General features: G+C 33.7%; 1 protein-coding gene across 1 annotated transcript in view; it reads left to right on the top strand.

The window, feature by feature from the left end:
• Positions 1-16,434, top strand: part of NCAM2 (neural cell adhesion molecule 2) — a 108,667-nt gene that overhangs the window by 43,745 nt on the left and 48,488 nt on the right. Inside the window, exons 11-13 of the mRNA XM_063304711.1 lie at positions 729-825; positions 3,185-3,358; positions 15,022-15,141. Coding sequence (XP_063160781.1) covers positions 729-825; positions 3,185-3,358; positions 15,022-15,141 — 391 coding nt within the window. The remainder of the gene's footprint in view (positions 1-728; positions 826-3,184; positions 3,359-15,021; positions 15,142-16,434) is intronic.

Raw genomic sequence — 16,434 nt, 5'->3', positions numbered from 1 at the left:
TAGTATTTTCTTTAATCAAGATTCTTTTTTCCCCATCACCATATATATATTAAAATTATTTACTAAAAATTCAGACATATCTTTTGACCAGTTATAATTTATTTGAGATAGTATGTGAAACTGCTTTACTTCTTTATTAAATAGTTTATTCTACAAAGAAAAACAATTAAAAAAAATAGTACTCTCTATGTGCAATTCCAGTTTCCAGGGAATCACTACAATTTTTCTGGATGAAAAAGGGGAAGAGGATTGTATGGTTTTATGATAACACTATAAGATGGACTCACAGTTTGTTCAATGCCACACTCAAAGTGTGCTCATTAATGGCTCCACTTCAGCTTGGAGAAAAGTGCTGAGTGCATAGGGCTCTGTCCTAAGCTTCACACAACCCTCTTCCCCTTTTTCCATCTACAAAAATGCCTACATTGGAAGACAGTGGTAAATGAATGATGAAACCTTTCAATAAGTCCTATTGGACAATAAGGCCTCTCATCTGTAGTCAGCTCAAATTATTCTGTTAAGGGCTACAAATGTTTGCATAGAGCCCCCTATTATTTTCAGTGTTCCTGGCCACTTGAAAAAAAAAAGTAGGATGAAAAAAAAATGTGGGTTATAATTAGAGATTGTATTTGCAGTTAACTGGATCAGGCAGTTTTACATATCAGCTGATACACACTTATCTCTGTCATCTCTATTTCTATCTCTATCTCTATCTCCTTTTTACAAAGATTGCTCCCACATCAGACATTGACTTTGGACATTACAACTGTACAGCCACAAATAGAATAGGGAAAAGATATCAAGAATATATCCTTGCCTTGGCTGGTAAGTACTTTATTTAAAAATAAATTTATTGGATGATAAAACAAATCATTTGTATTCTTTGTTTAAGAAACAGTGCATATATTTTAGTGCGCTAAAATTAATAACAAAAATGTAAAATATGATTTTAACAAATTTAAATGAATTCAAAGTCCCAGATTACTGTAGGAACTAGCAGAGATGAACACAGAACCACCTCTGAGAAATCCTGGAAGACTGAATGGATTCCAAAAAACAGAAAGAGAACAAGTATCTTCCCCATCTTCAAAAAGGGAAAGGAGGAAGGCCCAGAAAATTACAGATTTGTCAGCTTAACATCTATATTGCCTAATGTCATCAAACTGGTTGTGAAGAGCATGTTTGTGAGCATGCTACAGTTCAAAGAAGGTCTCATGGGTTTGTCACAAACAGATCATGCCAGGCCAAACCTATCTCCTTTAACACATTAGGAGATAGTTTAGGAGACTGGAGGAATATTAGAGACTTGGTGTACCTGGACCTCAGTAAAGCCCTTAAAAAAGTACAACATGGTATTCTCCTTCATAAAATAGTAAAACAGGACCTAGATGATAACACTATAAGATGGACTCACAGTTTGTTGAATGCCACACTCAAAGTGTGCTCATTAATGGCTTCACTTCAGCTTGGAGAAAAGTGCTGAGTGCATAGGGCTCTGTCCTAAGCTCCATGCAACAGTTCCTTTTTCATCAATGACTTGGGTAGAGAAATGAGGAGGAACTTATAAAGTTTGCAGGTGACATGAAGTTGGAGGAGTGACTAATCCTTCAGATAAAAGACAGGAGACTCTATCCTCTTTGAAAATGGACTTAATGAATGAGGTGGAATTTAAGGGACAAATTTAAAGTTATACAGTATATCTCTATCAGGGTAGTAAAAAATATTATGGCACAGATATAGGAAGTGATAGAATGTGCTTGGCAGTAGTAAAAAGGATCTATATGTCTTTGTTGACCACCAGTTAAACATGACTCTGCAGTGTGTTTTGGCTGCTGAAAAGACAAATGCTACCTTGGGATGCATTTGCAGATCACAGAGCCTAGATCATAGAAAGTAATTGTTCCACTGTACTTTGCTCTAGACAGATCTACAGTATTTGGAACACTGTACCACAATATGGGCACCATAGTTAGTCAAACTGGAGCAGGTTCAGAGGAGGATTATCAAAATGGTGAAGCCTATGAGGAAATGCTGCAGGATCTACTTAGGTAAAGTTGCAATAGGTGATATATGATGGCAAATACCTAAAGAGTTGTCACACAGAAAAGAGAATGGACTTATCCTTTATTGTCTTATGGATCAAGACCAGAACCAATGAGTTAAAATTACATGTTAGATGTGATGAAGAAGTTCCTGACCATGAGATGTTAACCAGTTGAACAGGCTGCCACATGAAGTAGTGAGTTGTTCTTCCAGAGACTTCAGAGGCTGGTTGGTTATCTTTCAGAGAGGGTTTTGATCCTTCACTGTGATTGAGAATAATTCTTTACTTTTAATAATTTTATAATTTTAAAAGTGTATATTTTAATAATACTTTAATAATTATTATTTTAATAATAATAATTGTATGAATAAATAATAGTTGCATGATAGTTTGCACACTCTCTTTTATTTGGTTTTGGTATGTATGCCTGACCTTTTCCTACTATATATGTTGGCCACTATGTCATTCTCCAGCTTTATGGGCATAATTTTATTAGAGTTTTCCGGATTATTCTTCTGACTTGGCAATGACTAGAATGCTCATTTAATTTCATGTTCTGGCACTAGTGGTTCTTGTAAGTCGGGAATATCTTCTACGGTTTCTTGGATGCTGCCATCTCTACTATACAGTATTTCAGTATACTTTTTCATCTTTGTTTGATCTCCTTTGAATTAGTTACTGTCTGTCCCTTGGAGCCCTTTAGCATACCAGTTCAAGGTTGGAAACTCCTTTTGAGTTAAGAGATACTTTGGAAGACTTTCTGAATTGCAAGCCTTTCAATACACAATAAACTAAGTTCAGAAGAGTTTGCATTAATAAAAGTAGTTTGTATGTATTTTATTTATTTATTGGTGAGATAAAATTGAAAATAGGCATGTAAAGCTTAGCACACTATTTTGCATTAAACTTCTATCCAAAGGGTTTTAGCCTAAAAAAGGGCTAAAATAATTCAGTCAATCCCCTTACTCTGACCTTCCTGAAGACCCCACTTTCAACCTTTCAATGTACTGATCAGTTTTGCTTATTTAATTGTGTTATGGTCCGTGTTTTTTCCCCCAGTTAAAAAATAACTTAGTCTGTATTGTTCCATATATTGCCTATTTTTGTTACCTTATTAAATGTTCTTTATTTTTTTCCTAGATGTACCATCCAGTCCACATGGCGTGAAAATTGTAGATGTTTCACAGACTCTTGCTAAAGTATCTTTTAATAAACCAGATTCTCATGGAGGTGTACCAATTCATCATTACCAAGTGGATGTAAAAGAAGTCACTTCAGAAACATGGAAAGTTGTTCTTTCACATGGAGTTCAAAGTAAGTCTGCAATAAGAAAAAGAATAAGTCTTATAAAAAAATCTTAAATAATTGTTTGATTTCCTATTTTTATATATAAAATTATATATTTTTGGAAGAATTAATATTTTGCTTGAATGAGTACAAATATGTCATTTTCAAATCCTTTCAACAAAAGCAATTCTAACAGGCTATAATTCTATTGTACCTAGGACAATTATATCCTCAGTTTTTCCCTTTAAGGTCAGAGACAAAATTTAAAATATTCCCCCAAATCATAGCCATTACTAGTACAGTATCATTAATTATAAGGCATTTCAAAGTATGTACAAACATGAGACAAGGGTCTTAACATTTCCATGGTATCTGTAAATACTCTTTATTGTTACATGTGCTTGGACATTATTTTAAAAGGAAGCATTATTTTAGAAGTGTAGTATAGGGTTTAACTATTGGTTATTTGTTGATAATATTTTTAAAATGTCAAATTCTATCTTCATGTACACTATTTCATTTCACTCCTAGAAACAATTTGTCAGATTCTGTTTTAAGAAATTTTACTGCATATATGAAACTGCCTTTACAAAACAAAAAAGGTGAAAATATAATCCATCTGTCCCATTTAATACAAAATTGAAAAATGTATGTTGAAATATTGACTGCCCCAGCCTTTCCTTTTTCATATTTATCTGCAGTGCCACTAAATAAAATAAAGACAAGTGAGTTTTTGTTCTTTATAAACAAATTTCCTGGAATCATACAACAATAGTAACAAGCAAATCTGACAAAGTACTCAATTTATGATGTAGATAAAATGTCTCCCAGTCCTATTCCAATATTTTAACCATTACATGCACCATTTAGAATAGCTGTCATTTAAAATATTGATTTTCCAAGGTTGTAATACTCATAAGGATTTAACACAAGTAGAGAAAGTTCCCTTCTTCAGAAGATATCCTCCTGACTTGTGGAAAGCAGTTAGGATCTTCATTCACTGATTATTTAATGTTCTTATATGTCATCTAATTTACTGATTCCTGGGAGTTTATAGCAATAAGATGCTCATAAACAACTATATATACAAAAAATAACTCAAAATAAATGATAAATACAGCATAGAAATAAATACGAACTACAATAAACCAACTACACCAATTAACAGCAATACTATCCCTCAAAGGTCCCTCAAAAAAGTTCAGTCTTAATGGCCTTCTGGAAGGTGTCAATCTAACTTTAGAGGCCATTATATTAAAAGATTGCCTAAAATTCTATGCTCTTCACCTCATATAATCTGTGGATGTAAGAGGATAAAGTTCACTCCAACTGATTCATAGACTTTTGCCTTGAAAGAACAGTATGATATACCATAACCAACATGTCAATCATATATAGAAAGTATATAATGTTCAAAAAAATGGGGATCGGGGCTGGTGTGGGAAATACTGGAAATTTTATGTAAGATTTTATATACTGTATGTTAAATGAAGAAATTAATATAAATTTGTAATCTGAATATTTGTACCATATTTGTTTCACATGTTATGGTTGAAGCAGCACTGGAAGATTAAAATTGGATGCCAGAGCACAATGGAAGCTTGTGGAGATAAAATAATTTTATGATTCCATGTGCCTAATCTAATTGGGCCACTTATTACAATGAGAGTGTAATAAATGAGAGTGAGATCACCACTCTCCAGATTCATAGCAGAGACAATGATGCAGCATCTCGAAGCACAGATACAGCACTCCCACACATACAACCAAAAGTATGGATCCAGTATGTTGATGGCACATTTGTCATAAAAAAAGAGGAACAACTAGAGAAGACCAATGAAACAATCACAATGTCTTCGAAGGAATAAAATTCACAAGGGAAGAAGAAAATAACACAATTCCCTTCCTGGATATCCACATCAGCAGAGGAAACAATGGTAAATTACAAATGCAGGTCTATCAGAAAGCAACCCACACTAACCAAGTGCTCCACTACAGAAGTAACAACCCAACTTTCCAGAAGAGGAACTGTGTAAGAACATTATTCAGATGAGCACAAACAGACTGCAGCAACCCGGAATGCCAGAAAGAGGAAACAAACAAAGAACATCCAGCTACATACAACATCTTCCAAGAAAATGGATACCCACGCAACTTTATCAAAAAGTGCTTGACCATACAACCCACTACAGCACAACCAGTACAACCTATGAAAAGGAAAACACTTCCATAGTTCAAAAACATCTCAGAAATTACTACAACCACACAGGATCACATCATAGTACACAAACCAACTAAAGCCCTCCCAAACCATTTTAAGCAAACCAAAAGACCCAGTAGCCCAAGAAGAAAAAAAAGCAGGAATCACTTACAGCTTATACTGTAGTGCAAGGACTGCAACAGCCACTATATCGGACAGATAGCCAGAAGATTAGTAGAGCACATCCATGAACACCATCTAGCTGTCAGAAGAATGACAAAAACCCCTTAATTGCACAACACATGGACAGACTTAACTAAGCTTCAATGGGGAAACTGTTAGCATCTTAGATCAAGCCCAATCCAAAAATGCTAGGAAATTCCTGGAAGCTTGGCATTCAAACAAATTAGCCATCAATAGACTCTTAAAGATAAACCACATTTGCATACCATTCAAAAGAGAAAATAAAAACCTAGAAGGAAAACAAAAACACTACAACAAATTCACTTCAGCTGCCAACATTCAGATAAATAGGATTCAGTACCAGACCAATAATCAGGCAGAAAGCAATACTCTAAGATACCACCAAGGAGGACACTAACCCCCCATCAAAACTGGTAGGGAAAACTACTGCATATAAACAGGCAGCAAACCCCACACTCACACACACTGACGATGTTACCTAGCTGGGTAATGAAACATCTGCAAGCAAACAACCAAACTCAGACAACACCAAGAATTCCACATTTATTTCAATATTAGAACATTAAGTAGAATCTCTATGAAATTGCAAATCTTTTAAGAATTAGCTGTATTAAAACAAAATATCCCTAAAAGTATTTGTAAAATTAAGAAATTAATAATATGTTTTATAATGTTAATGAATTAATTTCTTACATCCAGAAACTAAATTTGAATAGATATAACATCAACATTTTTACTGGTTGTTTGTCTATTTATATAACTTGCATTTAATTATAGTGTCAATATTTAGTAATTTCTTTGGAGATTCTTTTCCCATGGAAAGTATGAGATCTATAGAATAAAATGATAGAAAAGAATGTCATTTATTTTATTTATTTTAAATAAAGGCTGTTCTACACTATGTTTAGCTTCAGACTGAAAAATGTATAGCTTTATAGAATTAAATAAGAAAAAAATATATTAGAGTTTTTAACTGCTTCCCTTCTGTGATAGGAAGAAAACTTGTGTATAAAAATTCAAATTTATACTTGGCTTCCTTCTGCTTTATGTTTTTGTACCCAATTTTCTTGTTGTTTAAGCTTTGTCCTCTCTGAATAGTCATATGCAAATATTTTAATTTTCCATGCTCAAGAAACTGAGAGTAATTGTATCTTAAATGTTACAATATTATTAATGAGATTTTATCACTAAAATCCTAATTGTTGTATATGAAGGCATGGGGCACTATTTTTAAATTCTGGCTCAAACTACTGTTTTCTCTGTTAGGTTTGGCTCCTTTAACATTTCAGAAAAAGTGTAGGTCCACTAGGGATACTATAATTAATAACCATGGATGTTGATATCTAATCACATAGAAGTATGGTATCTAATTAAAAGAAGGCTAATTAAAGTGTTTAGGGAGCTTCTTAGTGGAGTTTACAACATCTCTCTAATCCTATTAATCAGAGAAGAGTGATCACATGCATGCTTTTAAATCTGCCTCCCATCAGCTTGGTTGAATGATTTTGAGATATACTGTACGGTACCACACCTTGGTCATATATCCCCATGATGGTTCAGTTGATTGAATTGATATTAATAATAATAATAATATGATTATATTAATAATATAATAATCATAAAATGTTACATGCCTCCTATCTAAAACTCCAGGAGGAGCCTTATATTATTTTTATTCAGATACATTATGGGGATGGGGGGAATCTGCAAAATGATGAGCACAGCAAAATGATTAAAGCTCCATCCCTTTTGTTATGCAGGCTGATGTTGCATGTACATACAAACTTCCCCCTGTGAACACCTGTTCTTATTAGGAAATCATGTCCCATAAAAAACAAAGAAAGCAGAAACATTTTACAGAAAAACAGAATTGTTTTTATGCTAATACAAAAAATAATTGAATATATTTTGTAACCATCTGCAACTGCTTTTTTCTGCACTTTTTTTTTTTGTTTTGTTTTCATTTGCTAGTTTCCATACATACTGCTGTTGATACAGTTTCTCATTTTCTAAACACCTGGATTCTCCCCCTTTAGAATTAGGGATATATGAGAAATCGTCATGTCACAACTTCTATACAAATTTATGGATTTTGGACCTTACAGCTATATAGAGCTGAAATGTCTGTATAAGCTGCAGAACCTTGTGATACACAAAAACATGTGTATATTAAAAGAAAGCTATACCCATATATGTTGTATAATAGGTAACTGTTTGGAAAAGTTACATATTATGTTTGCATATTAGTACAAAATGCAAATAATAGAAAGAGCAAGTACACAAATGTTTATGTATGTTTGTGGATATTTTTGTCAGTTTGCATAAACTAAACTAATGTTTATGAATATTTGTAGTTTTGTGGGCTGAATGAATGCTATAGAGAGTGCAATCAAGCTTGCACCTAGCATATAAAAAACATGCTCTATCCTTCAAAAAACCTTGCCCATTAATATTCCCTAGCCACCTTTTCGGAATTCCAAGTTTATATCACTGTTTTATGATTTTTTAAAAAAAATGATTTTATTTTGTTTTTAAAAAGGTCAGTGGAGGACAAATGGGATTTTAGAGTACAGGTAATATAAGAATAATGCTTCCCCACTGGAAGAATGATTCCAAGGAGCAGAACTACTAGAATTGTTGGGTTAATCTTTCTTCTTGCTATTGTGGAGGCTTCTAAAACAGCTTTGCTTTGGTCTTCTTTGTAAAAAAGTAGATATTGAATAACTAAGTAATGAATAAATATATACATAGATAAGTTCCAGACACAATTATTTTGGCAAAATAAAATTTAATGGACATCATTCTAATTTTTCTTTAAGAAGAATTTTATTAAGTTTCAGGCAAAAATAAAAGCTACAGAAAAACAAACAAACAAAAACCTACAAAGAAAAAAAGAAAACTTAAAAGGAGTGAAAACACAAGAGAATTTTTTTTTCAAAGTTACAAAGAAGTGTGACTTCCAACTTTTAACAGTGGGTATATTCAAAATTTTTCCATAGTCAATCCCTTACTCTATATTGAGCACAAACCACATTATTTCTATAAATCATTCCACATTCGCACCTTATAAAAAATCACTAAGTATAGTTTCTCCCTCCCCTTCTCTTAAAAGAAAAAAAAAAATCATATAAACCTCCTAAACAAATTCCGCCTCCCCAAAGTTAATATCTATTTAATTATTCCCTTCCTACTACTATTCAATACATTTCTGTCTACTGTAATAAAAATCAAACTAAAAAGCACATAAATTGTCTGCTATTATACTTACTAATACAACAATTTTAATGATCTTAATCTTAATAAAACCCAAACTCTCCAAGTAGACTTTTTTATACTTTATTAATCTTAATCCAAATCATTAAAGATAAATAAAATCAGCCAAATCTTAAAAACAATCCAGATAAATATTCTTTAACTCTTATCCCACTTCAGAAAAGACCAGAGCCTTTACATATCCCCACAATGTACACAGAGCTTTTTTCTTAAAAAGATCAAACAGCCCAACTGTCCCCCTCAAAAACTCTGACTTCTCTTCAGGAAACCTCCCATACATAATGACCCTTTCTTTTTCATGGCATTCCACCAGAAAATCAGTTTCACTTGTGGCTTGCAACTCAATCTCTCCCTTAAATTTCTCCAACTCAACAATCCAATCTTCATCCAGCATTTCAACAGAAATTCCCAACTCACTCTTAGAAGAGACATTCCTGTCACTGTTAAAATCCTCAGTTTCATCCATGACATCCCCAACCAGATGACACATATTAAACCTTACATTTTCCACAATGTCCTGAAGGTCTTCTATAAAAACTTGATAGGGATCAGAAAGAATCTGTTTAAAATCTTGGTGGAAGTCAGAGAAAATCTGTTTAAATCTTCCATGTCTCACGCAGTAGGTTATGGCGCCCCTAGAAGCTTAATGAGTAAAGATATGAAAGAGTTCTGGAATGTGTTTACACAAGCAAAAGTGAGATATGCAGACAGTTCCCAAGGGAAAGTAGAAGCAGAAAGCTGAAGGTTCAAATCAGCTGATTCAACATGTAGGAAAATGCTAATATCTTCAAATTTAGTAAAAAAATTATAACAGGGAAACAATTATTTATTCTCAATCCTCCTTAACATTTAGAGAGAAAACAAGGTCCAAAACTTAAAAATATTTTTTTTTTAAAAAAAGTAATCCCCAAAATAACAATAAGCACCAAGATAGCCTGCTTCTTGTTGCTGTAGAAAGCCTTTCTTAGGATACACATACTTAAAAGAAATATAATTTGGGAGATTTAGAAATGGGGTGGCCAGTCTTAATGTCCCTTTAAGGCTACAGCATGGCTTGGAAAATGGTGATGTCCCAGCTTCCCGGCTAGCCCTTGCCAGTAAAACATGAATGCTGTTTGCGATCTTCGGGCTGCAAGCAGCTGTCCAGAGGACAGATGGGGTGATTCCAGGTGTTTTTTCTTTTTTTGGAAAGCACTCCTAGGCTTCAGGAAAACCTTCCTGAGCCTGAAAAACCTTCTGCATTATCAGTTTTGTTATTTAATGTTTTTGGCTTTCTGTTCATTTTTTAACAGAAGACATATGTGTAAAGCTTATCTTGTATGTGATAACTTTCTTTCCATATGAATTACAACTATCCTTTCAAAAATAGTATTTACAGTATCTAGAAAGTTGAAAAACATATCAATTTCTCTCAGGTTTTGAGTTATTGTTTTGTAGTCACTAAATCGGAATCTTACCAAAACTGCGTTGCTTCTGCTGTACCAGCTATAGCATATCTGTTGCCCTCTGAATTACAGGGTTTTTGCATAACTTTAATCAGAAAATAATTGAATATGTGCATCATCCTTGTTATATTTTTGAAGTTTCCCTTTAAATAAAGTGATAAGAGTTATAATAATAACAGTTTCAATATTTTTTTGCAGTTAGTTTGCAAGATGTTTGACTCAGCATTAATTAGTAAACTTTGAATATTGTCTGTGCTACTTCTATGTAGAACTACAAAACAATGAATGAACAACAAAACAAGCATCTGCTGAATTTTAGATATAACAGTATATTAAGAGATCTGTTATCCATTAAAGTTTAAGAATCAGAAGTTATGCTTTTCCCACTTGGAAGAAGCTCTAACATCCACAGGGGTAGTATCATGCTTAGCACATGATAATGGATTATTGTCAGAGATTTTAGAATTGTAGTTACTGTATATAATTAGTAGAAATAATAATGCTGTCAGTGGATCTATTTAGGCAATGCACTTAATTAACATGAATGTTTATAGTCAGACTTTGGATGCTTTCATAAAAAGAACAAAGCAACAGAACAAAATAACACTGGAGGCTTTCAGATTGTGTGTATGTGTGTGTGTGCTGGTAAATGTATAATTAAGAGAATGTAAGAGAGTTATCCTTGGGAGAAGAGCAATGACAAATCTCGATAAAATAGTTAAGAGCAGAGACATCACACTGACAACAAAGGCCCGCATAGTTAAAGCAATGGTGTTCCCCGTAGTAACATATGGCTGTGAGAGCTGGACCATAAGGAAGGCTGAGAGAAGGAAGATAGATGCTTTGGAACTGTGGTGTTGGAGGAAAATTCTGAGAGTGCCTTGGACTGCCAGAAGATCAAACCAGTCCATACTCCAGGAAATAAAGCCAGACTGCTCACTTGAGGGAACGATATTAAAGGCAAAACTGAACTACTTTGACCACATAATGAAAAGACAGGACACCCTGGAGAAGGTGCTGATGCTAGGGAGAGTGGAAGGCAAAAGGAAGAGGGGCCGACCAAGGGCAAGATGGATGGATGATATTCTAGAGGTGACGGACTCGTCCCTGGGGGAGCTGGGGGTGTTGACCGACAGGAAGCTCTGGTGTGGGCTGGTCCATGAAGTCACGAAGAGTCGGAAGCGACTAAACGAATAAACAACAAAGAGAGTTATATGAAGCACTAGTTCCACTGTTTCACTTCAGACTTTAAAATTATGACTGGAACGTGCCAAAATTCTTCCTGTCTTCAGCTCATAGCTATTCTCAATTCATTCTTCTAAAAACTACATCTGCATGCTTTTTCTAACCCTAACTGACACGGTACAATTCACTATAAAATTGAAGAGATTATGGATAAGCGGTTGATTAATTATCTGGCAGATAATCCTGTTATGCTCCTGACTGACACATTTTCAGACATGTCAGGGGAAGAGCAGGAGGCAGATTCCCTAGAAGTTCTGAGTTTCAGAAGCCCTGACACAGTTAAACCGATTCATACCTTGTCAGGATTTTGCAACTCAGGGATTCTTCAGCCTGGACTAAGTGATCTAGGCCCTAATCGAAGTTATACCATCCAATTCTCAGGAAAGATGCAGATTTAGGATACAAAGTCAAAAGGCTTCACAGCACAGAAGAGTTGGCTATAAATTCTGGCAGGAGAACAGATGAAGTGCTACAGGAGGTTTGATGACTCTTAGCTGAGTGCTGGGAGGAGACACAATGTGGAATATTTAAAACCTCCCTTTATTTATTTAAAACACAAACACTTTGTGTGTTGCTGGAAACAGTTATTCTACTCCAGCCCATCTTGTATTTGTGTTGTCTATGTTGTGCCTCTTAAATCCGTATAAGATACAAATATGGATAAGCTATAATTCTGAGACATCAAACTCCAGAGTCACTGTGATCCTGTGGGAAGATGGCCAGATAAATTGATTAAATAATAATAAACAATATGAAGACCACATAATATTATCCAGATATTATAAATATAATATAGTCTATGTTGTTAAGCTTCCAGTGTCACCTTGTATAGAGGTGTTTTATTGCATCTATGTGAAATAATATCCCATGTGGTCATGCAGTGATTTGAATTGCATGTGAATTGCATGTATGGAGGCTTACCTCACCTAGAAACTCTGTCTGTCATCAGAGGTAATAATCTATGTCAAATAAACAGTATCATAAACAGAACTGTATGTGCAGTATATGGTTTACTTGCAAGCTGAATGCCTGGATATGACAGTAGGTTTATTTTTGAATAAAAAAGAATAAGAATATTCTTAATCATTCTATTTTAGAGACAGATGTAGAATCAAAGTATAGAATATCCTAAATAACTATTTTAAGCAAGTAGTACATTTTTTAATGATTAAGTGTAGTAGCTTTCCAGTCCATATCTTCATTTTTTAAAGAAGGAAAACAGAGAGTCTTGCATTTCAGAGGTTGCATATAGCTCCCTCTTCCTTTGCAGATTGCATCTAGATTAGAAATTCTCAACCTTTTGTTGCTCATCGCCCTCTTCTGAGCCTCATTACCTCTTTGATCACCATCATAGTTGTTAGCTGGAAAAAGGTACTTTTTTATTAATAAACTGTATCATATACTATACTGTGAAGAAAAAAAAAATATTTGTAGTAGCTAACAAAAACAACTCCAGATAGACATAATCGTGTAATAGCAAACAAAATTCTTAAAGACAAAATGTCTAGCAGCCACATAAGCCCCCCTAGAAATGGCATGACCCCCTGAGGGTTGATAAAGTCCACATTGAAAGCTACTGCTCTAGATGGTTCTGGAAAGGAAACATGGACTCTGTTTAAAATCCATTTCTTTCAGTACTAAATTAAATATATATTTTGAATATTCCCTATTCAGGTAATGATGAACAGCATTTCTACTGATTAATGTAAAAGAATGTTTTTTGTTTGCTTGTTCATTGAAATTTGGTGGTAGTTTCAGAAATTATCATTATTATTCCTTGCTTATTTTTGTATGTTTATTTTATCTTTGAAAGAAAAGTGATAACTTTTTGACGGTCAGATAAAAATTGTGGGCATAGTTATCCACTTTTCCCTTTTAATATGATGATTTCCAGAAAAATAATGCATACGCATATATGACTTCTGTGAGCAGTATTGTAAAAATGACATGCACATTGAGCAGTTCCTATTTACAAACCTGTAAAATTTCATAAATATTTGCTTTTGTAATCTCACTTTCAGAGGAGTTGTTTCCCTTTTTTCCCCTTAGTAGTTATTTATCTATTGCCATTTTGACAGAAATGGAATAAATTATATATGACTTTACATAGGAAACCTGAAACATTTTAGTAGGATACGTGCAGCTGCTACATGATTATGAGACATAAATATCAGTTGTTGTTATTCTTTTCAGATGGCACTAGAATCAGAGAAAATATACGATGGCATGAGTGGAAGATACATGCAAATAATGGTGGAGATAAATTTATGCTATATTTCCAATCAAACTTTTCAATGCTATGTTCTCCCAGGTCCCACAATTTTATTTATTTGTTTTTTTAAAAATAACTACTTCTTGGGGCAGAGAACTGGCAAGGAAGATCGATCTTTAGAACAATACTGTGATACTTTATTTCAGCAGCTCTTTCTCAAAGTTCAGTGATTGGATAAATCTAATGAACTTTCAGTGTGATAAGCAGATAGAACTTGTTATCACTATGTTCTATTCTTCTCTTTCACCACCATTGTTTTCTGGAAGATACAAACTGTTTGTAAATGTGTATGAGCATTCCTGACAGTGGGAATTGAACCTCAGCAAAAGCAATAAAAAAGGTTTATTGAACGAAATGCTTGATAGGGATAAGGAAAGCCTAGCACCTAGTGAACTGCATCCTGTGCTACATCTAGCATAGGATGTAGCATCATCTCTCCCAGGATGAGACTCAGAGAGCAAAAGCTGCATGCATGTGAATCTACAGACAAATACTGGACGAAGACTCAGAGATCATCAATATCATAGACAAAGAGTAGACAGAGTGAGAGGTAAAGGACGGAGTAAATTGCTATCTGTACTCTCTGTCCCTTGTCAAGATGTGAAGAGACAGTGCCATGAAAGTTACACCTAGAATGGTTCAAACCAAGCATATTAATTCACATATATTTTCTTATTAAATGTAGCCATACATAGTACAGCCATATTTTCCTTAAATATTAAATACTTCTGGAGTAATACCAAGATATGATGTTTTTTCCTTTCACTTATATATGCATTGAATAAGGAAATAGATAACAGTATGTTCAAGTTTGCACTTTACATTATTGTTAAATAGCACAGTCACAACTGGATGCATTGTCCAACACTTTTTTGTGCATACACACACCTTACGAATGACTATTTCTTTTTCCTTCCAAATAAAAATTAATGTGTCTATCCTTAATGTAAACCTTGTGAAATAAATGAAGCAGAAGTATTACAACCTAATGTGTCCCTTTTCACACAAAATATGCTTCTTTTAAATAAAGCTTTTCTTCATTTTCTCTTAGATATGATTATTCTCAGCAATCTGGAACCAAATACAACATATGAAATTAAAGTTGCTGCTGTAAATGGAAAAGGGCAAGGAGAATACAGCAAAATTGAGATATTTCAGACTTTACCAGTTCGTAAGTAATTTACTGTTCTGCCTTATGGGTAAAATAAAGTATTTCTAATTAATTAAATTTATTAAAAAACAATTATTGGTGTTCATTTTTATATTTAATATGGTATCGGTGCTTTTAAGCATCAAAAGTAAAATCTAACACAACTGAATGACAGACATCCCTGAACTTGCTTATGACTGATAATTCTCCAGCATAAACAGGACACGTGAAGTAACTGAATTGTCACTGTTCTGAAAGAAATTCTGGATTCCAGAGTTTTGATGCTCTTTTTTTTTTAAAGGAATATAGAAATGACAAGATCAAATAGCATACTGCTTTAATTATATTGGAAGCAATGGATTTATTATCAAATTTATAGCTATATGGTAATTTCTTAAAGCACTTACATGTATTTAAGTATCTGAATCTACTCTATCCACACAAACATGTGTGCAGAGTAAAGTTCCTGGACAATAGATTTTATTAAGAAATAGGTACTCTGCCAGTTAGCATGTCTTTAATTACAATTTTGTCTGTGAGAGACAGAAATTCAGTTAGCTCAGATAGCCCTATTTTATTAAGGTGATGGGCTACATATTATATCAGGTCTTGTAGTCAGCCCATTGAAAGCTCCATGCTGTGAGGATATGGCCCATTGTTTTCCAAGGCCGGGCAATTGTGAAGGCAGGATTTCTGCTTGTATCAGTCAATATTTGTGGATTATCTCCTATAACATCCATGAAGAATTTCAGGTAATTATGTTTTGAAAGTTAACTTCCTACCTTTTATTAACATAGTTATGAAATATTAATAGAAAATATAGTTTCAGGTTTTTAGATGAGCAGTAAATTGATTTTTTTCAAAATAATATTTTGAAAAGTGTTATGGACAACTTTGTAGATAGTTGTATATATTAGTATTTTTTCCATTAGTGTCAAACCTCAGATCTGTAAAAGAAACTGATTTATTTTTAAGGTATATGAAAATATGGATTTGTTTTTAGATTTTACTTTATTAGGTATTTTATAGTAGCTTTACGGATTATGGCACACTAGAAATGTATGCCTTTCATAAACAAGTTCTTGTGCATGCTTTATTCAATCCCTGTTTCTCTCCCCTACATAGATACATCTGCAATACCATCTACAATTAAAGACAAAACTTGGTATCACATCTGTCTTTCATGGACTGATTTTCAGGGAAAGTTTCCCCCACGTAGATCAATAGACATTCATTCTATGTAGGAGCACACAATTCTGTTAATAATGTTTTTCTTCTTCCTTTTTTTCTTCATATTTTCTTATATTTCTGTCA

The sequence above is a fragment of the Candoia aspera genome, chromosome 5 (genome assembly GCF_035149785.1).
Source record: "Candoia aspera isolate rCanAsp1 chromosome 5, rCanAsp1.hap2, whole genome shotgun sequence".
NCBI lineage: Eukaryota > Metazoa > Chordata > Lepidosauria > Squamata > Boidae > Candoia > Candoia aspera.
Note: the sequence above shows the minus strand (reverse complement) of the source record. Positions and strands in the feature narration are given on the sequence as shown.